Raw genomic sequence first — 27366 nt, 5'->3', positions numbered from 1 at the left:
ACAGCGAGTTGTTCGGATCTGGAATGCATTGCCTGAAAGGGTGGTGAAAGCCAATTCGATAACAACTTTTAAGAGAAGTAGATAATTATTTGGGGATGACAATTTTGCAGGGTTATGGGGAGAGAGCAGGGGAATGGGATTGAATTAGACAGCTCTTTTCAAAAAGCCGGCACAGACACAATGCGCCGAATGGCCTCCTTCTGTGCTGTATAATTCTATGAAGAGAGGATGTGACCTTTTCAGATTTGTTTATGCAGCAGCTCTCAGCATTTCTACCTAGAAATGGCATTGATTTATATAGACACATACATATATATATATATACACACACATATATACTAGTTGAACCCGTTGCAGCTTTGCTTGCAACCAAAGGATCCAATATGGAATGTAGATTGACACACAGACAGATGTTTCATCTTTATCTATACTCATCTGGGAGGACTCCTGTGGGAAGCCTCCTTTTGGAAGGACCCAGTGTTTTAAAAATATAATTTTGTTGTTGTTGCCGCGACTTAGCTTCGTTTGTGTTCTTTATTTTGTTCCCGCCACTTGGCTATGTGCATGCTCTGTGACGCAGGATACCATAGTATCACAGTCAGCCGGCACAGCCACCAGGTGTTAACTGCAGCGCATGCGTATGTGCTCTGTGAAGCACAATGCCACATCGTCACTTTGACTCAGAGGCCACCAGGTGTAACTGCAGCGAAAAATGAAAAACTGAAAATAACTCATGGATGATAGGAGATACCCGAAAATAAATATGCCCATGTCACTCCCAAACACTCTGCAAGACCTTTCCGATGTGGTATAAATCGTGTCTCTGCGATAATCAGTTATTGAGATCCTTCTAGAAGCACAGACAGACATTGTTTTAATAGTATAAGAAGATAGATATATAGATAGAATCATAGAATTTTACAGAACAGAAGGAAGCCATTTGGTCCATCGTGTCTATACAGGCTCTTTGAAAAGAGCTATCCAATTCAATCCCACTCCCCCACTCTCTCCCCTTAACCCTGCAAACTTTCAGGTAATGCATTCCAAAACCGAACAACTCGCTGTATGAAAACATTTCTCCTCACCTCCCCTCTGTTTCTTTTAACAACTGTTTTAAATTGGTGTCCTCGGGTTACGGACCCACCCGCCAGTGGAATATAATATTGAGCTCTTGAGTTATAGTAATCCTTGCATTTGATATAACATCTTATATCTTTGAGACATCTCAAAGCACTTCACAGAATATATTGTAAAGTGTAGTGACTGTATAATTTGAGGGCAAAACTCGGCAGCAAATTGCGCACAGCAGTATCCCTCAAACAGTCATAGATTGAGTCACTACATTTTTTTTTATCAGAAGAAATGTAACATCCATGGCTCCATCATTGTCAGTCCTATCTGTAGCTCCTCACCCTCAGAGATGTACAGCTGGGTTAAAATGAGAATGGCAGTGCGATACTGGCAGCAGGGTGTTGGGAGCATGGGTTATGAATTCTGGGTGTTGTATTCTCTTTCAGCTGCTGCCTTGCTGGCCGAGCCTACCCTCTGGGTAATATTCCTGAGGACCTGGTACCACTGGTCAAGAATCAGGTGAGTAACACTTTCTTGGTTCACCGGGTGACTGACACATGTGGAAACCCATCACAATGCTTAATAATAATAATCCTCACTTTTGATATAGCGCCTTATCACCTCTTCGAGACGTCTCAAAGCGCTTCACAGAATATACTGTGAAGTGAATTGACTGTATATTTTGTGGGTGAAATGTGGCAACCAAACTGTCATGTATTGAGTGGGCAAATTATTTATTTTTACATTTTTTTTAAGAGAATCGAAGCAAGAAAAAGGGAACACATTTTTACAGTATCTTTGTCATTAGTCACTACCCTTAGAGCTATTTTAATTTTGTCCCACAAACAGACATGAGGCGAGGCGAATAACCATTTGAAATGTGGGCTTTTTGGCCATGAGATCCAGGAGAAACTCTCTTCTGCTTTGAATTGAACAATTTTGGAGTGAAAGGTACATGAAAATTAGCCAGTGCCCTCAGAGCTGACAGCAACAACAACAACCTCCTTCTTTGCATAGCATACAGTGAAGGAGAGCTTGTTGCTGTTGTTGTCATAGCATGCAAGGAAGGGCAATCTGGATACCAAGAATGTGTATTGAGCATGTGGCAACCCCACATCTGTGATATTACAGGTATGGGGGGGGGGGTGGTTCTTATCGTAGTGGTTAGCACGGTCTCTTTGTAAATGAGAGGATCTGAATTTGACTCCTGAGCAGGGTAAAACATTCAGATACCAAGTGCGAAGAGCCCCTCGTCTTCTGTATCTCCAAGATAGACAACATCCACCTCTGCCTCCTCCTCACCCACCTTTTTCGACAACCCCCCACCCTCCCTTGGCCTACAGCCTACATTCCTTTGCCCCCATCTTTCCCCCCTCCCTTTCTGCCACCATCACCTAGAGTTATAGAATTATACAGCACAGAACAAGGCCATTCGGCCCATCGTGCGTGCAGCGGCTCTTTGAAAGAACTTTCCAAATCAATCCTACTCCCCCGCGCTCTCCCCATAGCCCTGCAAACTTGTCCTCCCCAAATAATTATCTACTTCTCTCTTAAAATGTGTTATCTAATCGGCTTCCACCACCCTTTCAGGCAATGCATTCCAGATCCGAACAACTCGCTGGGTGAAAAGATTTCTCCTCACCGCCACTCTGTTTCATTCAATACCTATTTTAAATTGGTGTCCTCGGGTTACCGACCCACCCGCCAGTGGAAATAGTTTCTCCTTGTTCACCCTATCAAATCTACTCATTATTTTGAAAACTTCTATTAAGTCTTCTCTTAACCTTCTCTGCTCCAAGGAGAATAATCCTCGCTTCTCTAGCCTCTCCTGATAACTGAAGTCCCTCATTCCTGGTACCATCCTGTAAATCTCCTTTGCACCCTCTCCAATGTCTTAACATCCTTCCTAAAGTGTGGTGCCCAGAACTGAACACAGTCTCTGGCTGAGGACTAACCAGTGTTTTATAAAAGTTCATCATAACTTCCTGACTTTTGTATTCTATGTCCCTATTTATAAAGCCTGGTATCCTGTATGTTTTTTTAACAGCTTTATCTACCTGTCCTGCCACCTTCAAAGATTTAGTTATATGAACCCCCAGGTCTCTCTGTTCCTTCACCCCCTTTAAGATTGTACCATCAGCTTATATTGTCTCTCCTCATTCTTCCTGCCAAAATGCATCACTTCACATTTCTTTCATCACATTAACTTTCATCTGCCACGTGTCTGCCCATTTTACCAGTCTATCTATGTCCTCTTGTGGTCTGATACTATCCTCCTCACTGTTTACTACTTTTTCTGCTTTGTATCATCTGCAAACTTAGAAATTGTACTCCCTATACCCAAGTTGAAGCCCACCGCCTGCTGCCTCGAACTCTTCCCCACCCAGCTGCTGGTCACTCAACTCCCACTCCTCTGCCCACTATTGTCTGACACAATCAACCAGTCCATAAGGCTCTGTCCTATTCCTCTCCTTAAAAAAAACCTACCCTTAATCCCTCCAGCCTCACAAACTTCAGATCCATCTCAAATCTGCTCCTCCTGGGCAAAATTTTGGAGCCCTTTCTTGCAAATCAACTTTGCTCATAGCTCTCCCTTCACTCCCTACAAACCAGACCGTTTTTTTGCCTTGTCCACCCTACAGACACAACGCTCGTCAATGTAACAAATGACATCCTCTCTCTCTTTGACCAGGATTCCCTCTGCCATTTTGTTCTCCGCTGCGTTCAACACCGTCAATCACGCTATCCTCCTCCACCGTCTATCCTCCCTCATCCACCTTAGTGGGACCTCACTTGCATGGTTCAAGTCCTAGACCTAGTCGTGGAGTTCTGTAGCTCAGTGGTTCGAGCACTCGCTTTGCAAGTGAGAGACCTGAGTTCAATTCCAGGCAGGGCGAAACCTTGGGCAAGTTTTCTTACTCCACACGCCTAATAATAATCCCTCCAAAAAACAAAAACAATAATTAAATTGGTCATTTTCAATCTACGCGACTGTTTGTGGGTCATTGCTGTGCGCAATTGGCTGCCGCGTTCGCCCACAAATATACAGTCAATTCACTTTACAGTGTGTTCTGTGAAGTGCTTTGGGACGTCCTCCTGACGTGAAAAGAGCTATATCAAATGCAAGGATTATTATTATTATAGTTAACTAACTGCCAACAAGACATCTTGACAAATGGTTTCTCCTCCCTCCCCTGCCTGGTCACCTGTGGAGTTACCCAAGGCTCCATCCTGTCAAGCTCTCCGGGTGCTACCCCGTTTGAAGGGCGCAATGTAAATGCAAGTTGTTGTTATAAGGATGGAGTTCTTTATCACAGTGGTTAGCGCGATCTCATAAATGAGAGGATCCAGGTTTGATTCCTGAGAAGGGCAAAATCTTAGGCAAGTTTTCTTACTCCACACGTGTCTGTAAAGTGAATTGACCTTATATTTATGGGCGAAACGTGGCAGCCAATTGCGCACAGCAGTGTCCCACAAACAATCGTGGATTGAAAATGACCAGTTTATTATTGTTTTGTTTTGGAGGGATTATTATTAGGCGTGTGGAGTAAGGAACTTGGCCAAGGTTTCGCCCTGCCTGGAATTGAACCCAGGTGTCTCACTTGCAAGGCAAGTGCTCTAACCACTGAGCTACAGGACTCCAAGATCCTCCAAGATAAGGAAAAGAAAAGGGCCAAGGACGAAGCCTTCGGGTAGCCAAAGGTGACTGGGTGAGGCAGGAGAAGAAACCGTTTGCCGAGATTTATAGTTGGCTGTTAGTTAACCAGGATTCGAACTGCGAGTGCGGTCCCACTAAGATGGATGAGAGAGTAGAGGCAGTGGAGTAGGATGGAGTGATCTACTGTGTCAAACCCAGCGGAGAGGACGAGGAGGCTGAGGGAGCCCTGGTCACAGAGAGAGAGGACGTAATTTGTTACTTTGATGAGCGCTGTGTCTGTACTGTGGGCAGGTGAAAAACAGACTGGACAATTTTGAGTATGGAGTGGAGGGAGGGGTGTGAGCGAAGTTGATTTGCAACCATGTTCCAAAACTTTGCCCAGGAAGGGCAGGTTTGAGATGGGTCTGAAGTTTGTGATGTTGGAGGGATTGAGGGTAGGTTTGTTGAGGAGAGGACTGATGACAGTTGTTTTGAGGGGGAGTGGGACAGAGCCTGAAGAGAGGGATGGGTTGATTGTGTCAGTGAGCAGAGGAGAGGAAGTTGAGTGACCAGGAGCTGGGTGCAGAGGGGGTCGAGGCAGCAGGTGGTGGACTTCTTCTGGGTTATGATGAGGGAAAGGGAGGATGGAGAGATGGGGACAAAAAAGTGTAGTGTGTGGAACCTGATAGGAGGATAGCGTGGTGAAAGAGGCTTGAGGTGGGTGTATGGGTTGTAGGCATCATGGGGGGAAGGAGGAGGCGGCCTATTTATGGTGTAACTACTTTACTGTGAAATGCTTTGAGACTTCCCCCTGATGTGATAGGCATTTCAAATGTAAACAATTTGTGTGAAGTAGTAGGTGAGGCCAGTGAGGAACAGACATCGATTCCTGAGAGATTGTGAAGGTCTGGCCATTGGTGTGGATATTCAGTGGATTATGGGTGTTACCCCTTATGAGGTAATGTGCACAAAATCATTGATCTCAGACTGGATGAACTATAGGGTAGAAGAAAAAGTTACTGAGAGATACTATGGTTGTTGTAGATAGCTTCATGTTGATGTTATGGTCAATATAGTAGGAGGTACTTCTACTTTAAATCCTAATATCTGATTTTGAAGTGTGCTTTCTATACGTAATTATCTCAATTTCCTATCTCTTCTGTGCTGCAGCCTCAGAATTTCCATCTATGAAAGTATTGTTCAGTAGAAAACATCCTCATTGAAGGTGAGACACTCTTTGACTTGTGCATTTTGTCTGTTTTGGGATTCAGGTGTTTGAATTTCTGATCCGCTTACACTCCACTGAAGTAGCTCCTGACGAGGAGATCTACCCTCATATCCGAACACTCCTTCACTTCGATACCCGGGAGTTCCTCAATGTATTGGCCCTGGTAAGTTGTGCTTTGTTTTAAAGCTTTGTCTTTCAAGACAGTTGATTGAAGCAACAGTGCATGGGTGCCAGGGAGCGGAAGAATGTAGGTTTAATCTCTACCTCTATTTTCCTTTTTACATGGTCTGCTGACTCCTGACCAACTGTGGTGTTATAGGGAAGGCGGGAAAGTTACTGTCCCGATATCACAGGACCAACAACAAATTACATTTGTATAGTGCCTTTCATGTCAGGAGGACGTCCCAGGGAGCCCAAGGAATCGTATCCCAGTGGAAGGGAGGGAAATTAAACCCCTTCAGAAGAGGAGGGTGAGGAAAAAGTGAAAATAGCAAAGTGGAGCAATGTTTTTTTTATTGCAATAAGGTTTCTTTTCACAACTTTTTAGAAGCATATTAACTGTGTCTCAGTATCTAAAATTGTGAATGTTTTGAAGGGTTCAATAATGTATAGAATATTTGCAGGCCAAACCTTGGGTTTTCAGTTGGTGAGACCTTGATATGAATGACATAAAGAAAGCACTTGGGCTCGAAGGCGTTATCTCTGTGTCAGGTGCTCCCCAGTCTGTGTTTAGTGTCTCTGCTGAAGGCTTTCAAAGTTTCTGTTTCTTTTCAATTCAGATATATAGCTGAGTTCTTTTATTGTCAAGAAATATTCAGCATAAGTTCTTACAATAACTCAAGTACCAAGTGTAGAATATGGTTCGATTCAAACCATTTAAAATATGGTGAGTGGATAGAGCTGAGGACAGACAGCAGAAGTTACTCTGCTTCAGTTCTAACCCTTGGCAATGTGCTGAAAGTTTTGCGTTTCGCCCACAAAATACAGTCAATCCTCTTTACATTGTATCCTGTGAAGCACTTGAAACATCTCAACGATGTGTAGGAAGCGCTTTAAACTAATAAGGGTGTGTAGAGTGGGGTGTTTGGCTAAATTGCTGTGCGCAATTGACTGCCGCGTTCACCCACAAATATACAGTCAATTCACTTTACAGTATATTCTGTGAAGCGCTTTGGGATGTCTAGAAGTCGTGAAACGCGCTATATCAAATGCAAGGATTATTATTATTATATTATAGAAGTAACAGTAAACTAAAGATAATAAGAGATAAGAGTAAAGGTCAGAGTACAAAGGTGATAAAGAAAACATAAATCCTCCGAGAAGAAAAATGGTTATAGGAAGCATAAACAAAAAGTGTGACAAGCCAAAAAGTGTGAGAAAAACACCATATGGGCAGGGTGAGGACAGCTACCTGAGTACACAAATGCACTTGGCATAAGAAATAAAACAAGTGAGTTAGAAGCACAAATTCAGCTTAAACCTTATGAATGTAATAGCCATTACAGAGACCTTGCTACAAACTGGGCATGATGACTGGGAGCTAAATATTCCAGTCTATAAGATATTTAGAAAAGACAGAGAAATTGGGGAAGGAGGAGTAGCAATATTGATAAAAGACACAATTACAGCAATAGAAACAAAGGATTTCAGTGAGGGTGATCAGGCAGAACACTGGGTAGAATTAAGGAACAGCAAAGGAGGCAAGACTGGTGGGAGTTGTCTACAGACCTCCAGATAGTAGTGATGTAGTGGGAGAATGTATAAATACAGAGATCAGGAAAGCATGTAGCAAAAGCAATGTGGTTGCAATGGGAGATTTTAATTTTTACATAGACTTGGAGAAGCAGAATAGCTCAAGCAGGCAAGGCAACACATTTCTAGAATGTATTCAGGATGGTGTTCTAGAACAATATGTTTTACATACAAGAGAACATCCCATATGAAATTTGGTGATGGGCAATGAACCAGAATTAGTTAACAATCTGACGGTAAGGGAACATCTTGCAAATTGTGTCCATAATATGATTGAATTTGATATACAGTTTGAGAGGGAGAAGAAAGAGTCGCAAACTAAGATTTTAAATAAGGCAAACTTCGAAGGGATGAGAAATTAATTAACTGGAGTAAACTGGGCTGAATTGTTAAAGGATGAATCCACAGACATACAGTGGGAAGTATTCAAAGAAGAATTGGGTACATACCCCTAAAACACAAAAGCTTCGCTTGTGTAGGTCAGGAACCATGGTTGACAAATGAGATAAGAGTCAGCATCAAACTAAAATAAAAGGCTAACACTCTTGCAAGAAAAAGTGAAAATCCAGCAGAATGGGAGAGCTATAACAAGCAACAAAGAGAAACAAAGAAAGTAATAAGAGGTGCAAAAAGGGAATGTGAGAAAAAATGTGCAAGGGATATCAAGGACAATGGTAAACATGTTTATAAATATATTAAGAAAAAGAGAGTGGTAAAGGACCTGATAATTTCCACCCCAGGGTAGTAGTGGAAGAAATTGCAGGTGTGTGAGTCATAATTTTCCATAGCTCTACATATTTGGAAATTGTGGCTTGGATTGGAGAATTGCAAATGTCACTCCATTATTTAAGCAGGGAGGGAGAGAGAAACCAGGAAACCATCTTACAGACCTGTTAGCTTCTAACTTCATTTGTGGGGAGGTTACTGGAATCTCATCAGGGACAGAGTGACTGAGCAATTGGACAAGTATGAGCTAATCAAAGATTTGTGAAGGGTAGGTCATGTCTGATGGATCTAACTGAATTTTTGGAGGTCACTAACAATTGTGGATAAGACAGTGTCTATGCATGTCGTCTACATGGAATTCCAGAAGACACTTGATAAGGTTCCACACAAGAGGTTCTTAGCATAAACAAAACGCGTAGAATCGGATGAAACCTTGCAGCATGGCTTAGTAATTGGTTGGGAAAGAGGAAACAGAGAGTAGGGATAAAAGGAACGTTCTCTGATTGGCAGGACGTGACACGTGGTATTCCCTAGCGTTCTGCACTGGGGCCTCAGCTTTTCACCAGACTGGAATGAAGGAATACAGCTCCAAATTTGCAGATGACACAAAGTTAGGAGGCACAGTAAATTGTGTAGATGGGAGCAGAAAGTTACAAAGGAATTTAGACAGATTAAGTGAGTGGGCAAAACTGAGGCATTCAATGTACAGAAGTGTGAGTTCATCCACTATGGACCCAAAAATGGCAAAACGGAATATTTTCTAAATGGTGAGAACTGTGGAGGAGCAAAGGGATTTGGGTGTCCATGTACCCAATCACTAAAAACAAGCTCGCAGTTACAAAAAGTTATCAAAAATGCTAAAAGCGATATCTTTATCTCAAAGGCGCGGGAATACAAAGGAGAGGAAATTGCCTCTGGTAGGGGAATCCAGAACAAGGGGGGCATAATCATAAAACTAGAGCTAGGCAATTTAGGAGTGAAATTAGGAGCCAGTTTTTCACCCTAATGGTAGTGGAAATCTGGAACTCTTCTCTCCAAAAGGCTATGGATGCTGGCTCCATTTACATTTTTAAGACTGAGGTGGACAGATATTTGTTAGGTCAGGGTACGGGACAAGGGTGGGTAATTGGACTTGAGGTACATTTCAGCCATGACCTTATAGAACAGACTCAAGGGATTGAATGGCCCACTCCTGTTTCTATGTGATAAGGCACTATATCAAAAGCTGGACAACCACTGACCAGGAGGTTTGTATTTTCAACATTTTTACTTTAATTTGGGTCAGCCTGACACATGAGGAAACCCATCACTGAGTATTCAAACCAGAATTGCACATATCCTATACATCACATCAAATTCCTGCATCTGGAATGGAATGTGCTCTCTCCCCCTGGAGAGGATAATGCACAGGTTGGCAAGAGGACAGGCTTGGGTTCGCCCGTGTGCACATGCATTGAGTATACTTCTGGAGTTTAAGCAGCTAAAACCGCATACCTTGCCATTGTCATGCTGCTTGTCCAACTAGGACCACTCTAGCCTTTAGGACTTTGGCTTGCAGGATGGTAATATTCTTGTGGCTGGAAATTTTCACATTGCAACCACTCACTAGGGTGAAAAAATGTTTTCTCACCTTCCCTTTAAAAAATGTTTTGATTCCTATAAACTTGCGTTTTAGATAGAATTGTTGGTCTGCCGGCGCAGCTCTGTTGCAATATGAGTGATCACGTTGAAGGCAGATGCTGGAAATGGTCCCTTTCTGACTCACTGAAATTAGCCCTCTTTCAGTTGAGTATCTTCACCTTTAATTGTTCCTTGTCCCTTTTCATAAGTACTCTAAACCTAATGATGTTGTGATCACTGTTGTCCAGATGATCTCCTGCTGAAACCTGCTCCACTTGCCCCACTTCATTCCCCAGAACTAGATCCAGCACTGCTTCCTTCCTTGTTGGACTGGAAACGTACTGCTCCAGAAAATTATCTTGCACACATTTCAGGAATCCTTCCCCTCCTTGCCCTTTACACTGTTATTTTACACGATTACGGCCCTGGAAAGGGACAATGTGTTAGAGGGTTCAAAAACAGAATCTATTTGGTTAGTGTTAAGGAGCAGAAAAGAAGCTGTTACTCTGTGTATACTATAGATCACCAAACAGTGGGAAGGAGATAGACGAGCAAATCTGCAAGCAGATTTGAGAAAGATGCAAAACCAATAGAGTAGTGATAATGGGGGACTTCAATTTTTTCTTTTTTTCTTTCCCTATCCCTCCTGAATACATTGTAATCAGGAATATTCAGCTCCCATTCCTGCCCTTGTTTGAGCCAGGTCTCTGTTATTGCCACTACATCATAACCCCATGTGGCAACTTGAGCCACAGTTCACCAATCTTATTTGTCACACTCCATGTATTTACTCATATGCACTCTAAGACCGACTAAGTCTGTTATGCATTTTTCTCTCTTGTCTAATCCCTCCTTTTTCTGGATTACTTCTTATTACATTGCTATTCGTCTCTCCCAGCCCTCTACATAACTTGTTTTTCCTCTCTAATGCTACATCCTGATTCCCTTCCCCCCTCAAAATGAATTTAAACCTTTCCCCATAGCACTAGTTAACCTCCCTGCAAGGACATTGGTCCCAGCCCTGCTCAGGTGTAACCCATCCACCTTGTACCGGTCCCATCTGCCCCAGAACTGGTGCCAGTGATCCAGGAACCTGAAGCCCTCCTTTCTGCACGATTTCTCCAGCCATGTATTTATGTGTTTGATCCTGCTGGTTTGATTCACTTGCATGCGGCACTGGGAGTAATCCAGAGATCACCACCTTTGGGGTCCTACTTTTTAGCTTTTTCCCTAGTTTCTGATACTATCCCTGTAGGGTCTTAGCCCTTTTTTTCCCTACACACATAGAGGAGATACACGCAGACACACTCACAAACATATACATACAGAAGAGAGAGAGACACAAAGACACAATCACACAGATACTGACAAACACACACTCAGAGAGAAACATACAGAGGAGTGAGACACACTCACATAAAGACACTCACGAACACACAGCGAGAGAGAAAGACACACAGATATATTCACAAGCACAAAGAGAGGAGAGAGAGAAACAATCACAACAGCAGGGCCTCCGAGTGGAGCGAAGTCCATTTCCCACTTGTGCCACATTGCGCATGTGCTGCGTCAGATAAACAGTGCAAGAAACCCAGGGCCAGAAACTACATTTTCTAGAAAGTTTTTAGCGGATTCCGCGGAAGAATTGCAACCGCGCATTTCTATTGGCCCAGCTCATGGAATACGTGGCATAATCTATTGGGAAAACTATTAACAAACTGGAGATTGGGAATCAGATCTGGGTTACTTCATCACAGCAGAATAATTATCTTGTTCAAACAATTGCAGATTATACTATAGGTCAGTGTGGGGGTGGGAGGGGCGGTGGGGGGTGGTAGGGGGGGAGAGGAGTGGGGGGAGGGAGGGGGAGAGAGGAGTGGGGGGGAGGGAGAGGGGGGCCAAGGAGTGGGAGGGAGAGTGCCTTCTCGCCCCCCCCTTTCTCTCCCCCAACTTTCTCCCCCCCTTTCTCCCCCACCCTTTCTCTCCCCCTTTCTCTCCCCCTTTCTCTCTCCCCCCCACCTTTCTCCCCCCCAACTTTCTCCTCCCCAACTTTCTCCCCGTCTCTCTCTCTTCCCCCCTCTCTCCCCCACCACTCTCGCTTCCCCCTCCCCCCCAATCACTCTCCTAAGCGCAGGCCACTATCTGCAGTGGTTGCTAAGGACGTCGCTTGCCGTTGGAATGTTGGAAATGGTCTCGGGATGGATATGGCCCACGCTGGATGTGGCCTGCGGACCTTTCTCAAATAGGGAATGTAACTCATGGCAGCCAAAAGTGTTGACCACCCTGCTAGTGGTCACCACAAATATTTATATGATTTGAGCATTAACTATTTTTTAATATGCAGAATACGAATCTTCTTGTAACTAGCTATTGTCTTACTGTCTTTTTGGATTGCTTATTTGAACTTTGTGTTCAAAAGTAGATGTGAGACCTGAAGTGAGACTTGAAGAGTAGGGAGGGGATATGGCATCTCCCAGGTGTTTGTCGTGGTGACTGGTGACAGTAGGCCATTCTCCTGTCCTGTTGATGCTGTCAGGAGAATGAGGAACAGGGGAAAACATACAAAAGTAAGGGGGAGAAATTGTGCTAAATTTTCTCTAAAGGCTCTCTGCACTGTGCACTATTATCCCCAGTTCCACCATTCACAAGGTCCAGCTAATCCCAAACTCTGCCGCCCGTATCCTCATCTGCACCAAATTTAGCACGCCTGTTACTATAATCCTCTCCATTGACTCCCCGTCTCCAAACGGAACAACTTCATGGTCCACACCATCGCATACAAATCCCTTCTCCCCAGCACCTCCCTACCTCTCTGATCTGCTTGTACCTCTCTACTCTGCCCACCCTTTTGCTCAGTGCCTGTTGTGCGTTCCCCATCTCCAAGATCGGTAGCCGTGCCATCAATCAGTACTTCCCTATCTCTGGAACACCCTGTGTCAATCCCTCTGTCTCACCTCCCTCTCCATCTATCTTCAAATCCCACCTGATAAACCTACCTTTTAGACCGCATTTATGGTCACGTCTCTCCTTCCTCCGAACTTGGTGACCAAACCCACTACTGAGAAGAAAATTCCCAGTGAAGGAAACTGTCTAAATGCAAGTTGTTGTTAGCTTTGTGATTTTATGAGGGTTGAATACTTAGATTGTCCTTGTCACTGATTGTGGAGCAGATTGACGACAGTTGTAGAGGTATGCACATCTTGCACTCCACCTAGAAGAGGAAAAGCTTTGGTAAGGGGATAAATACGAAAAATCAGGATCAAATAGGAAGCCTGAAAGCCTCTTCTTCCCCTCTTGCCCACCCTGAAGAAGCTGTTCAGTTTCTGTTGCACCCACCACCTGTTGATGTCAAGTGAAATACCATGGATATGTTCTGTGTCTTATTTAAACAGACCTTTGAAAACTTTCAGAGTGACAAGCAAGCAGTGGAGCATCAACAGAGGATTGTGGACATCCTGCTGAAGGTACATTTATCACTGCAAGCTTCAGAGGGACTCTCACACTTAGTAAAGCTCTGGCACAAAAGTATAGCAACTCAAAATTGGGTTGAAAAAGAGAATGAACATGAGTTAGCAAACATATTAAATGACTGTTTACTGGAGGTTTTTACCAGGGAGGATGCTAAAAATGCTCCCCCCACCCAAACAACAAACAACACTTTAATATAAATGAGACTGAGATTCTGGTTAGGCTCAAGGGGCTAAAAACCAGCAAATCCCTTGGGATAGATGAACTGTAGCCCAGTGTCTGGAGAAAGTCGAAGCAGATCTGAGCAGCACTGATAGGCTGATTATTCCCACTGATTATGTGGGAGTCAATTAGGACGGGGGAGCTTCTAACAGACTAGAAGCAGCAAACGTTGTTCTCATATTCAAGAAAGGCGACAAAACTAAACCTGGCAACAATAGAACATTGGCATGACCTCCATAAGAGGAAAAATAATGGTGGCAATTATCAGACTAGGTGAAATTTCAGGTCTCTGCAGAAAAAGTAAGATGTCAAGAATCTCTATCCAATGCCTGAACTTGACTGAATACTAATACTCCCAATGGCACAGTTGGTGACGTCACTGCTTAGTATATGAACTATAAGGATGAGTTAGAATTCTGATGCCTGAAATTTCATCCAGTTTTAGCAATTTTCTTCGAACATTTTGTCTTAAAATTTTAGATCCTGTAGAATTGTGGACAATTCTTAAATTTAGTTATAATTTAGAAGTCCATTATTCCACATTTCTCAAACAGCACTGACATTAAGATTGAATTTGAGGTATTACACTAAGTTAGCTGGTGTGACCGTGATCGAGGTTGCCGTGAGTTGCGAATTCATTGCGTTAGAGAAGGGAAATCAGCCAGGGTCCCACTTCTGATTATTATCTGTCAAATGATCGTGGAGGGGGATTGAAACTGAACCAGCTTATGCCCTCACCAACATCTACATGTTCCCTTGGATTTCTGGCTAATATTTCAACATTGCAAGTTGTCATCACTGCCTTGGGTGAGATGACGTGACACTGCTGATTACTCGCTGAGCTATCGGAGGACCGGGTTGCTTTCACTTTTCCTCTTAGCAATTTGTTTATGATACCTTCCTTCAGGTGATGGTGGAGAATTCAGACTTCACTCCGTCGCAGGTTGGGTGTCTCTTCACCTTCCTGGCCCGGCAGCTGGCAAAGCCCGACAATACACTTTTTGTCAACCGGAAGCTTTTTGACCAGGTGAGGAACCTCTGAGAAGGAATGAAATCTACCAGAATGGAAGGTCAGGCTCCTGTGAAGTCCTTTCCAATCTGACTTCTCAATGCGCAGGGTAGCATTCGTCTGCCTGATTTATATTTTCATCCATAGAGGTGGACAATGAGAACCTCTGGTAGCATTGTGCTGCAGTGCTGAAGGTGCCAGGTTCACATCTATAACTGATGTGCAGTCCGTTCCTGATTTCTACTAATGTGTTGTAGATTGATGGCATTGGGAACAAAGGCATCAGCAGAGGCCAACACATCCCAACCCAACAATAATAATCCTTGCCTTTGATATAGCACCTTATCACATCGTTGAGATATCTCAAAAGTGCTTCACAGAATATACTCCAAAGTGAATTGACTGTATATTTTGCGGGCGAAACACGGCAGCCAATTGTACACAAACAACTGTGATTGAGTGATCCAACTATTTGTTTTTTTTAAGGTATTAATATCCCCGGATAGCAATCTGCCAATCGACTAACAACCAGATTCCTAACTTAAAGCTAGGTAAACACAGGCATGTGAAGTAAGGAAACTTGCCTAAGGTTTTGCCTTGCCCAGTAATCGAACCCCGGTCCTCTCGCTTGCGAAGCGAGTGCTCTAACCAATACGCTACAGGATTTAACTGATCATGGACCTGATTCCAAACCTTTAGGCTGTCCTGTTTATCTGGGGATAGGAGTAAAATGGTGCTAACTGCTTTCACAAATTCCTTTTTTTTCTCTCTTTTATGCCTCTCTTTTTAGGTACTTGAATTTTTGTGTAGCCCTGATGATGAGTCTCGACATGCTGAAAGGCAACAGGTAAGGCTAGCATCAAGGGTCTGGCCTGACTTATTATCAAAACTAAACATTTACAAATTCTGAGTTCTGAATTGAAAGTTATCTTTGGAATACTTTATAGAGATTTTAGTTAAAAGTCCTTATATGCTAACTAACAGAATTTGGTCCCTCTCACCATTCATACAAGCCAATTCTGAACTGAACAACCAATTTGTTTGACTTCCAGGCTTAAAAACAGACTCTACAAAGACACTATACTAACAGTAACTATTACAAAAGAGATTTGTGATATTTCAATGTGATGAGGTGCTATAAAAAAACAAGTTCTTTCTTACGATTTTTTTAAACCCGAGCTTGTTATTGCTTAACCACAGCTTATTTGATCACCTTGCTTTCCAATCTGAGTGCTGGTTATCGCATTGGTCCTTCAGTTAGATTTCTTAATTTAAAACTATGTTAAGTTCCAGCTTGGATCCTTCTGAAGAACTGGGATGAACATAAATAATTCATCCCTCATTATTTACGTATATTTAAAATAAGATTGAATGTTTGAACTGCAGTTAATACATATTCCTTCAAAGTGCACTCCAAGCTCATTGTGGGGCCAGATGTCAAGAACTCAGGCTTTTATGCATTATAATGATATGGAAATATTAATGCAGCTTTCTCAGCCATAGTGACTAGGATAGACAATTATTTGGGGAGAAGTTTGCAGGTGTATGGGGAGAGAGCGGGGGAGTGGGATTGATTTGGATAGCTCTTTTCAAAGAGCCGGCACTGAAATGATGGGCCGAATGGCCTCCTTCTGTGCTGTATAATTCTATGATTCTATGAAATCTCATTTTAAGGCTTAAACTGTAAAGTCCCTGGGTCTCATACTCTCACAACAAATATAGCAAAATCGTTCCAAGCATTGAGGGCACTGCGATTTTTATATGCTGGCATAAACTGCAGAAAATCAAATATCTATTGTAAAGGAGAGCTCTCATTCCACGAGTGAATGGATTGCATGATATGTATGTGGTAAATACACAGCGCTGAGACAGCAGCCAAATGAAAGACTGCATTGTTGATATGAAGACCTGGCTTGTGTGGTGCACTTATTTATTTCACTAAAAGAGCCTTACATTCGCTCTAATTGTAGGTCCTTCTGGAGCTGCTTCAGGCTGGTGGTGTTGTGCAATTTGATGAGAACAGGCTGGTCACTATGGCTGAGAAAGCTGCATTGTAAGTCTTTAAAAAATGTATATATTCGATCATCTTTTCTCCCCAATTGGCTGTTGTTTATGTGTGAGCATCTAAAGTAAATGTTTGCAACAAGAAAATTACTTGTGTATAGTGCCTTTCATGTCGGAAGGACGTCCCAAGGCCCTGGACATTCAAAGATTTGCATCAAGATGGGGGTTAGAATCAAGAGTGGTGAATGGTAAGGGGGTCGAAGTTTGGAGGGTAGCTGAACACACTGTCAAAGAGGAATGTCTTGAAGGAGGAAAGGAGTTAAAGCGGAGGGATTTGGGGATAGAGTTCCAAAGAATGGGGGCAGAAAAGCTGAAAGCCCGACCGCCAGTGATGGAAAGCTGAAGCAGCCAGTTTCACTGTCACTGGAGCAGCCAGTTCCCACCAAGTGGAAGGAGTGGATAGGTTTGTATGGTGTTAATAGGCTCAACTACACGAACTCACAGACTTCCCAACTCTTCCCTTCACAGATTATTCAGAACAATGTAGCTTGTGTCCTCTCCTGTGTCTATTGACACCATATCAATCTGTGCTGCCTCTCCGTTTAACACCACTGGCCTGCTTCATGCCCCTGTCCTGCCCCATTATCAGGCTTTCTGCTTTTCTGCCTCCACCCTCTAGAACTCCTTCACCCTCTCTCTTGCCTTCTTCAAGGCCCATCTCAAGACTTTTCGTTTTGACCGTGCCTTTGGCTACCCTGCCAACACCTTGATTCCAATCCCCAGCATGGATGCAAACCCTTCTGTCCAGAGCATTGGGATGTCCTTCCGACGTGAAAATTTAATTTGCTATTCTTACCCCCACCCCTCCAAACAGGAACTGAGGATTAGACCCAATTGCTCAAGCACAAAGTGAGGTTCAAAATACACAGTCACTGCACTTTACAGTGCTAAGTGTATTGATACGTCTTGACAACGTGATAAGGAGCTATATTAAATGCAAGGATTATTATTATTCAGTTATATGATCTTATACAAGCTTGAGCTTTTACTTCTCGGCCATTGGCCCACTATCCTCGGGCATTAATGATAAATTGGTCACTTCAATCCACGACTATGTAGGACACTGTGTGCGCAATTGGCTGCCGCGTTTCGCCCATCAAAATATACAATCAATTCAATTTATAGTATACAGAGAGAGCTGTTCTGTTGAAGGGTCGTGGACCCGAAACGTTGACTCACTTTCCTTTCGCCATAGATGCTGCATGACCTGCTGAGGTTTCCCAGCTCTCTTTTTGTTTTAGATTCCAGCATCTGCAGTATTTTGTGTTTTGTTCAATTTATAGTATATTCTGTGAAGCGGTTTGAGACGTCTTGAAGACGCGATGGAGCGCTATATCAAATGCAAGGATTATTATTATTGGGGCAGCCAAGATCAGTTTAAATAAAACTTACATCTGCACCAGAGAATTCTTTCAGAGGAAAGATATGGAGATTTATTCAGTGTGCAATTGGTAATTTCACAAGGAATGGGTTTGAGAATTTACCTTTTGAAAATCAGAACACTGATTTGTATGTGAAATAATCGAGTCGAGAGCAGCCTTCCACGAGCCTTTTCAAGACGTGCTGCTACTCCAGGAAGGTGCAGTCTCAGAATTATTCAAACATTCTTATTTCTGGTTTGCTTTGTTTCACAATGCACCTTGCCGTGACTCATTGTCCTCTGTAAAACTCAACTTATTGTAGATTAGGGTGTTGTAAGAAGTACAATAAATAGCTATCCCAGGGAGATGCCTCTCACAGACTGATGATACCTTTTATGAGCAGTACTGGAATAGAAAAGATATTTTTCAGTCTGGCTCCTGACTACTCTCATTACTTACCAATAAACTAATAAAAACAAAGCGGTTAGATGCTGTTGTAATGTTAGTTGGTAAAGATCAAGTATGTTTATAACACTGAAGCAGACATATGGTACTTTTTCAACAACAACATAAACTTGGATTTATATAACGCCCTCCATGCCGGACGGCGTCTCAGAGCGCTTCACAGTAACGGATCCCGGGGCCGAGCCGGGGGGGAGGGGTGGGAAGGTGACCAAAGGCGCCGTCGAAAAGAAAGGTATTCAGCAGAGACCTGAAAATGGGAAGAAAGGGGGCGAGGCAAAGGGAATGAGGAAGGCAGTTCCAGAGCCTCGGGGCATAGTGGCTGAAGGCACGGCTGCCGAGGGTGGAGCGGAGGACTCGGGGGACAAGGAGGAGGCCAGACCCAGAGGAATGAAGGCAACGGGTACTGTTTTGAGGAGAGAGGAGATCAGAGAGGTCGGGGGGTGCAGAGGAGTGCAGGGACTTGAATACAAGGGTGAGGATCTTGAAATCGATCCTCTCTGGGATAGGGAGCCAGTGCAGTCTGGCAAGGACTGGGGGGATCGGGGAGCGGAGTTTTGTGCGGGTGAGAATGCGGGCGGCAGAGTTTTGAATGATTTTTCAGCTTCTGGTGCTGACTGGCTAGTTTGCTGCACACAGTATGCGGGCACCAATGCCTTCTGGTGTCTACTGGTGTCCCAGCAAAGTCTGGAAACACACACGAGCAGTTGCCAGCTTCCTGCTCTCAACCCATGTGCACAGCTCACAGGAAGTGATGTTAGCAAGGACCCTACAACCCGGACGTATTGACAAGGGGGTATTTTCATGATAGCAAGAGGTCTGTTTTTTATGTACTCAAAAAAACACATTATCCAGTGATATTTTGGCATTTTGCTTAGCCATCTTTTTCTATAATCTAGACTTTCTCCCTGTCCTGGCTAACAATCCTCAAATAAAACTGGTCACTCACTTGATGGCTATTTGTGGGTTATTGCTGCGTGCATATTGGCCGTGTTCACCTATAAAATTCCCAGTCGCTGCACTTTACAGTAAATCCTATGAAGCGCTTTGAAAGGATTGTTCTCCTTAGAGTAGAGAAGGTTAAGGGGAGGTTTAATAGCAGTGTTCAAAATTATAAGAGGCTTTGATAGAGTAGAGAGGAAGAAACTTTCCAATGGCAGGTGGATTGGTAACCAAGGGACATCATTGTGGAGTCCTGTAGCTCAGTGGTTAGAGCACTCGCTTTGCAAGCGAGAGACCTGGGTTCAATTCCAGGCAGAGCAAAACCTTAGGCAAGTTTCCTTACTCCACACACCTAATAATAATCCCTCCAAAACCAAAAACAATAATAAATTGGTCATTTTCAATCTACGACTGTTTGTGGGACATTGCTGTGCGCAATTGGCTGCCGCGTTTGCCCACAAATATACAGTCAATTCACTTTACAGTGTGTTCTGTGAAGAGCTTTGGGACGTCCTCCCGACGTGAAAAGCGCGATATCAAATGCAAGGATTATTATTATTATTATTATCATTGGCAAAAGAACCAGAGGGGAGATGAGGAGAATTTTTTTTTACTCAGAGAATTCTTATGGTCTGGAATGTACTGCTTGAAAGGGTGATGGAAACAGATTCATTAACAACGTTCAAAAGGGAATTCAATGGGTACTTGAAGGGGAGAAACTGTCTAAGGATATGGAGAAAAATTGGTGGAATGGGACTGATTGGGTAGCTCTTCCAAAGATCCAACACGGACATGATGGGCCAAATGGCCTCCTTCTGTGCTGTAAGATTCTATAATTCTATGAATATGCCAAGAGGAGAAATGATAGATCTTCCTGCTTTAAACTATCCAGTGAATGGGTAGTCGGCATGTATGAATGTGACTATTTCCTTGATTCAGTAAGTTCCCAGGTGCTCAGAAAAACAGTGCAAGGATGTTTGTTTCCTATTAAATCATTTGCATTTTTTATTAAAAGGAGCAGTTTCCCAATCCCAGCGAGAGACTCATCTTCCAAGTCAGAGGGACAGTTTACACTCAGCAGCCTCAAACTAATGTACAGGATGTCCACAAAGTCCTGTTATCTTTTCCTCTCTCTGTAGACAGTGCACTGTTCAACAAGTGAAATGGGTGGAAGAATGATAATTGTATTTAGAAGTACAGTTGAAACCTGTGAAGGTGGACACATTGGGGACGGCCATTTTGTCTGTCTTAAGAAGTGTCCGAGGTTAACTGAAATACCATTCCTGCCCAGCAGAGAAGGCCACCAACGCCATAAAAAAATATGTAATAATGTTATTTCACTAGAAGCAATGTTCACTAAGTATTTTAATCTAGGAGTTAAAAGTTAGAATCCTGCACTCTCACAGAATTCAGTAAAATATATTTACCTGTTTGGCTACAAAATATCAGGGTAATCGGCGTTCACCTAAAGCAGATTCTACTGTACTTAATTGTATTCAGAACAAGTATTTAACTGTAGATGTCCAGAGGATCAGTGTGAGCGCCATCATTTCCATGGCAGACAATGTTCTGCCACCAAGTTCGGTGCAACATCTTCTGTAACAGGATGGAGTGATGAGGTGAAATGCATCTCTTATGGTTTGTTTCAGCTCCTCCAAAGTCTCATATCACTGTTTTGTAACAGGGTAAGAGGACTAAGTGGACACCCTGTACTTGATTGCTGAGCAATAATAATAATAATAATAATCCTTGCATTTGATATAGCGCTTTTCACGTCGGGAGGATGTCCCAAAGCGCTTCACAGAACACACTGTAAAGTGAATTGACTGTATATTTGTGGGCGAACGCGGCAGCCAATTGTGCACAGCAATGTCCCACAAACAGTCGTAGATTGAAAATGACCAATTTATTATTGTTTTTGGTTTTGGATGGATTATTATTAGGTGTGTGGAGTAAGGAAACTTGCCTAAGGTTTCGCCCTCTGCCTGGAATTGAACTCAGGTCTCTCGCTTGCAAAGCGAGTGCTCTAACCACTGAGCTACAGGACTCCACAAGAGAGGTTGAATAGCCAGGTCTCAAAATAGTTGCATATTGTGGGTGGAAATTCTACCTGCTGAATTTCCATTTCCATAGCACTGCTGGGGGAAAATACTTCCCCACAGGGAAGGATTGGAAAGAGAGGTTAGAAGGTCATGCTTGGTGGGTGATGGGAGTATTGCCAGCGCATTGGCATCCCACCGTCTAGGCCGTAGTTGCAATAAAGAGCTAGAGACCATCGCAGAAATGAGTTCCCAAAATAATCAGCTGAACCCAGAAAAATTGGGTCTATTTACATTTCACGCAGTGGCTGGCAGCCTTATAGTCTGGTGTTAATCACCCAGATCGGGTTACTCATCAGTAGCACCATTAGTGGGTATGGAGCTGAATTTACTCATCGCCTAATATTTTCCAGAATTAGGTAAGCAGGATGCATCCCTCCAGGGACTGAATTTGCATTCCATTCCAACAGTCTATCTCTGGGATTTCCCTGTGTTAATGGGATGCATTCAAATGGGATTTTTGAATAGTGAAGCTGGGGAGATCGTCAAGTAATCCAAGCGGGAGGTGACAAATGCATTCACAAGAGTTTCAGCTGCATTTCGAGTAAGGTATGGTCAGAGGCGGGCAATGTGGAGGTGGAGGAATGCGGTCCTGGTCAGGGACTGGATGTGGGGAAGGAAGGAAAGCTGGGGTTTGAACCAGATGCCTAGATTGTGTACTGGTTCGGTGAGTCTGACGAAGAGCCCAAGGAGATTGAGGAGTTCAGATCCACAGGAGTGAAGATGTTGACAGGAGCCAAGGAGTATGGCTTCTGTCTGGTCCACATTCAGCTGCAGGAAGTTTGCACTCATCCAGGCCCTGATATCTGCCAGACAATCTGATAGAACATTGGCGGATCTGGAGTCAATACTGGAGGAGGCAAAGTAAATTTCATCCATTGATGGTGTGTAGTGTGGAGAGTTAACAAAAGGATTTGAAAGATTGGAGTTTATGAGGGAAGTTAGAAAGAGCAACTTTTTTAACAAAATTATGGCACAGACACAATAGACCGAATGACTTCCTTTGAGTTAAAATATCAAGGGTTCCTTTCCCCTATTCAACATCAGATTTTAAATCAGCTTACCAAAGCATACATCTATTTAGATATTGCTTTTGAGTTCTCGCATTTTTCATAACATCAGAAGGTGCAATGTTGCAAATGGCGTAAAGAATAATCGATTTTGACACTGATGGCTGTCTTTGTTTTCTGTTCTTGCCATGAATGGTTCAAACTAAAGTCGTTAACTCGTCCTGTGACTGGGTGCTATTTTGTAATTTAATCTTTTCCCCCTCCAGTTACCAAGTGTGTGAGTTTATGTATGAAAAGCAGCAACTGTACGACAAGATTATTTTCTGCTACTTGAACGACCCAGTCAGGAAGGTACGTATTAAAGGGATTGCTGTGTCCTTCAAACGTAAAGGAGTAATTGGTGTTTAATAATGCTGCATTTTCTTAAGAATTCTAGGCATACTCGAGGAAGAGTCCGATTGCAGTGTAATGAACCCACACAAGTACCTAGTACCCATACAGAGTGCCTAGATGCTGATCTTTAAGATCAGCTGTATTCCCCAAACATGGATTTGAATGAAATCGCCATTTATACCACCACACCTGTCGCTCTACTTGTTGCCTAGGTAATTCCGTGCAGTGCCCATTTGCTTTAACAACAACAAGATTCCATTTATAAAGCGCCTTTCACGTCAGGAGGACGTCCCAAGGCGCTGCACAGTTGGGTCATGACCCGAGCATTGGGGGGAATGGTCAGGGGAGGGGAGAGAGCGAGGAGGGGGGAAATGGTCAGGGTGAGGGGAGGGAAGGGAGGGAGCGAGGAGGGGGAAGAGAGTCGAGAGGGGAGCTGAAGGCTCGGTCAAAGAGAAAAGGGAATGAGATCATAAATGCCTTCACACACAAGATCGGTCTGGATGAAGAAGGCCTTTCGGCACCATAGGATCTCATCCCTTCAGAACACCCGCCCTACTGTTTCTCAATCACAGCATCAAGCTGCTTTTTAAATGAATTTCTATCGGATTAACACCCCGCCAGTTTTACCATCTTCTGTGCAAAAACTAAAAAAAACAGCTAATCTAGTCACCAACCCAACACAAGCCAAGGATTCCTCCATAAGATGCCATCATGTGTCTTAAGGGCTTGTACTTTATTGATCCAGTGGTGCATCTTCAACTATGATCGATGGCAAACTTCAACCAGCAGAGTTGGTAATCACTTTTGTCTGTTATTTACACTTGCAATACAAACCCAAGAGGATTTGTATTGTGAGTGTATGACATTTCACCTTGAAGGCCCTCCACGGCCCTGTCCTCCCTCTCCGACCTGCTCACCCCTTATCAACCTGTCCGCTCCCTCCTCTCAGCAGGTGCCCAGCCTGGCCCCCCCCCCCACCATTGGTGGTCGGGCCTTCAGCCTCTCTGCCCCAACCCTCTGGAACTCCATCCCACATTCCCTTCACCTCGCTCCCTCCCTTGCCTCCTTCGGGGATCACCTCAAGACCTTCCTCTTCGACCGCAGCTTCGGCCATCCTCTCTGCTCTCCACTCTCCCTGATCCCCAACCCCCCCTTCGGGTCCTAATCCCTGATCCCTGATTGTTCAGCGTCTTGGAACATCCTCTCGATGTGAAAGATGCTTTACAAATGTAATTTTGTTTTGTATTTTGTATTTCCTCTGATAGGCACTACAGGTTGTCAGGAAATTATGGAGACATATAACTGTTATTTCTATTGTGGACATTTCCAACCTAGTATTTTACTGCATGTTACTGACTCTTATTCTCTTTCAGGAGGAAATTTTCAATTACGTGCACAATATGTTATCCATACCTGGGTACAGTGCTGAGGACAAAGCGTCAGTGTGGAGTAAAACCATAGAACACAGCAAGGTATGAAATAGCCTTCAGTGGTTAAAATAACTTGGGTGAGCTGGTGTAACACAGGAAATAGCAGGGTGCATAAGAGTTATTAAGGCTTAGCGAGGCTGCTATTTTCAAAGTGCAAACGTATTGAATTTTGGTTATGTTGTTATAATAATAATAATTCTTGCATTTGTTATCTTGTAAGGTGGCTTTAAAAGGCCCCCAAACTTCCAAGAATTCATCCATCGGCATCTTTTTATAATCCACAGAGCTTTGCTGGGCCGGATAGCTTTTTCTGTGTGGTAATTTCTGTTATTTTAGTATCTAATGGCCTCAATGTCAAGGCTCACACACAAGGAATGGCTAGCTGAGTGAAATATTGAAGGATGATGCTGCAAGTACAACACAGTAGAAGGAAAAAATAGTCAAACCTTGCATAGGGCACTGGTAGGGAATCAGGGTAACAGCAATAGTGTTTGATGCTTTGCTCCTTAAGTGACTACTGAATTAAAACTTTGCCTCTCATTGCCCTAACTTTGTACTATTAGTGGTCGAACCTTCAGTCAGAAGATATTAGGATAAAGCGAATTATCTTGATTCTGAAAAGCAAATTATTTTTTCTTTCTAATTTCAGGACCTGGTGGCTATAAATCCTTCAAAAGCGGCAGAACTGGTTGCAACCCATTTCACTACAGAGCTCGGGTCCATCCTGGAGAAGTTAGAGGTAGAATCATGTTACCAATGGGCTGCTCTGTATTTCAGTGGCTTGACTACAAGCTAAAACAGATTAATTTATCTTACCAAGGGGGAAGCTGAAAGAGACCTATTTATTAGTTTACTTGTCGCTCAGTATGTCAATAAAGAAGGCAAACAGGATGCTGGGCTATATTGTTAAATCAGTTGAGTTTAGATCCCCAGACGTCATACTCAGGCTGGCCAGTGCTCTGTTCAATCCCCACCTTGAATACTGCAGACAGTTCTAGTCACTGCGCCCAGAGGAGAGCAACAAGGATTATCCCCTGTGTTTAGTGGAATGAGCTGTGAACAACAACTAGGGCTCTTCAGTCATGAGAGAAGATGACTCAGAGGGGATCTTATGGAGGTGTATAATATTTCAAATGGGATTGAACAAATAAACCCAGATCAATACTTTACAATACACTAAGACATTAAACAAGAGGACACAGGTTTAGAGTTGTAAAGGGTAATTTCAGGACAGACACCAGGAAGTTATTTTACACAGAGACCAACTTAAGACTCGAACACATTGCCAGAAAGGATGGTTGAGGCCAGAATACTGGAACTCATTTAAAAAACAGCTCAACACTGCAATGGGTGGACGGTGTTTTGGAGGGATGGGCCAAAAGTCCGTCTTCATCCACGCAAATCTTGTAATTTTATGATTCTAATCATATGTAATGTATTCAGCTCACTCTACCTTCAAAAGGATATTGATGAATTGGCAAGGTTTCAGAAAAAAGCAACCAGATTGATTTTAGGGCATAAACCATTGTTTCACCCACAAATATACAGTCAATTCACTTTACAGCATATTCTGTGAAGCGCTTTGAGACGTCCAGAAGACGTGAAAAGCGCTACATCAAAAGCAAGGATTATTATTATATATATAAATTATAAGAAGAAAGATTCAGAACAGAACCATTTACCATCTTTTTGAAGTCTCATCCAAATGTTGCCAATGACAATTCTGACAAGGCAGCACTCCCCACAAGTCATAAACAGGTTTGCAGAGTGGGGGACTACGTGGGAGATGAAGTTCAGTATAGAGAATTATGAAGTGATTCACTTCGGTTGGAGGAATAAAGAACAACAACAAAAACAACCAAATTACATTTCTATAGTGCCTTTCACGTTGGGAGGACGTCCCAGGCCCTCGACAATCAACAGGTCGGGGAGGGTGGAGGGCAGGGGTGGAAGGAGGGTGACCGAAGGCACGTTCGAAGAGGAGGGTCTTAAGATAGGTCTTGAAGGAGGCAAGGGAGCGGCGAGGTGGAGGGAGTTCGAGAGGGTGGGGGCAGAATGGCTGAAGACCTGCCCACCAATGGTGGGGCGGGCGAGGTAGGGGAAGTGAAGCAAGCCGAAGCACACTAAGTGGGGGGACCGGACAGGTTGGTAGGGGGTTAGGAGGTCGCAGAAGTAGGGAGCAAGACCGTGGAAGGCTTTGAAGGTGAGAGCCAGGATCTTGAACTGTATCTACTGTGTGATGGGAAGCGAGTGGAGTTGGGTGAGGATGGGGGTGATAGGGTCACAGAGCCTAGTGCGGGAGAGGACGCGAGCTGCAGAGTTCTGGATGATCTGCAACCTATGGAGGGAGAAGTTGGGGAGGCCAACAAGCAGGGAGTTTGTGTAGTCAAGCTTGGATGCTATAAATGGTTTGTATGAGGGTTTTGGCGGCCTGCCGTGTGAGACAGTGGCAGATCTGGGCAATGTTGCAGAGGTGGGGGAAGGCAGAGTGGGTCATGGCACGGATGTGGGTTAGAAATGACAGTTGAGTGTCAAACAAGACCCAAAGTTCCGGACTGGCTCGAAGAAGCCTTGATATTAGGAAAACTAAGAGGGGTAGAGGAACAAAAGGATCTGGGGATTCACAGGACTCATTAAAGTAATAATAATCATAATAATAATCCATGCATTTGATATAGAGCCTTATCACATTTCAAAGCGCTTCACAGAATACACTGTGAAGTGAATTGACTGATATTTTGTGGGTGAAACGTGGCAGACAGTTGCGCACAGCAGTATCCCTTAAAGAGTCGTGGGAGGCTGTGAGACGATTGAGAAGGGATGGGAGTCGGGGAGGACGGTGGGAGAGGAGGATCGAGTGGGACTAACGGAG

The 27366-nt window shown here is 43.6% G+C and overlaps 1 protein-coding gene across 3 annotated transcripts in view; it reads left to right on the top strand.

Moving 5' to 3' along the window:
• Positions 1-27366, top strand: part of vps8 (VPS8 subunit of CORVET complex) — a 327260-nt gene that overhangs the window by 110274 nt on the left and 189620 nt on the right. For all 3 annotated transcript variants that reach the window (XM_007907675.1, XM_042336096.1, XM_042336095.1), the window contains 9 exons: positions 1518-1590; positions 5980-6099; positions 13427-13498; positions 14632-14751; positions 15524-15580; positions 16704-16786; positions 22938-23022; positions 24438-24536; positions 25144-25233. In XM_007907675.1, coding sequence (XP_007905866.1) covers positions 1518-1590; positions 5980-6099; positions 13427-13498; positions 14632-14751; positions 15524-15580; positions 16704-16786; positions 22938-23022; positions 24438-24536; positions 25144-25233 — 799 coding nt within the window. The remainder of the gene's footprint in view (positions 1-1517; positions 1591-5979; positions 6100-13426; positions 13499-14631; positions 14752-15523; positions 15581-16703; positions 16787-22937; positions 23023-24437; positions 24537-25143; positions 25234-27366) is intronic.

This window comes from Callorhinchus milii, unplaced genomic scaffold, assembly GCF_018977255.1.
Source record: "Callorhinchus milii isolate IMCB2004 unplaced genomic scaffold, IMCB_Cmil_1.0 Scaffold6, whole genome shotgun sequence".
Classification (NCBI taxonomy): domain Eukaryota; kingdom Metazoa; phylum Chordata; class Chondrichthyes; order Chimaeriformes; family Callorhinchidae; genus Callorhinchus; species Callorhinchus milii.
Note: the sequence above shows the minus strand (reverse complement) of the source record. Positions and strands in the feature narration are given on the sequence as shown.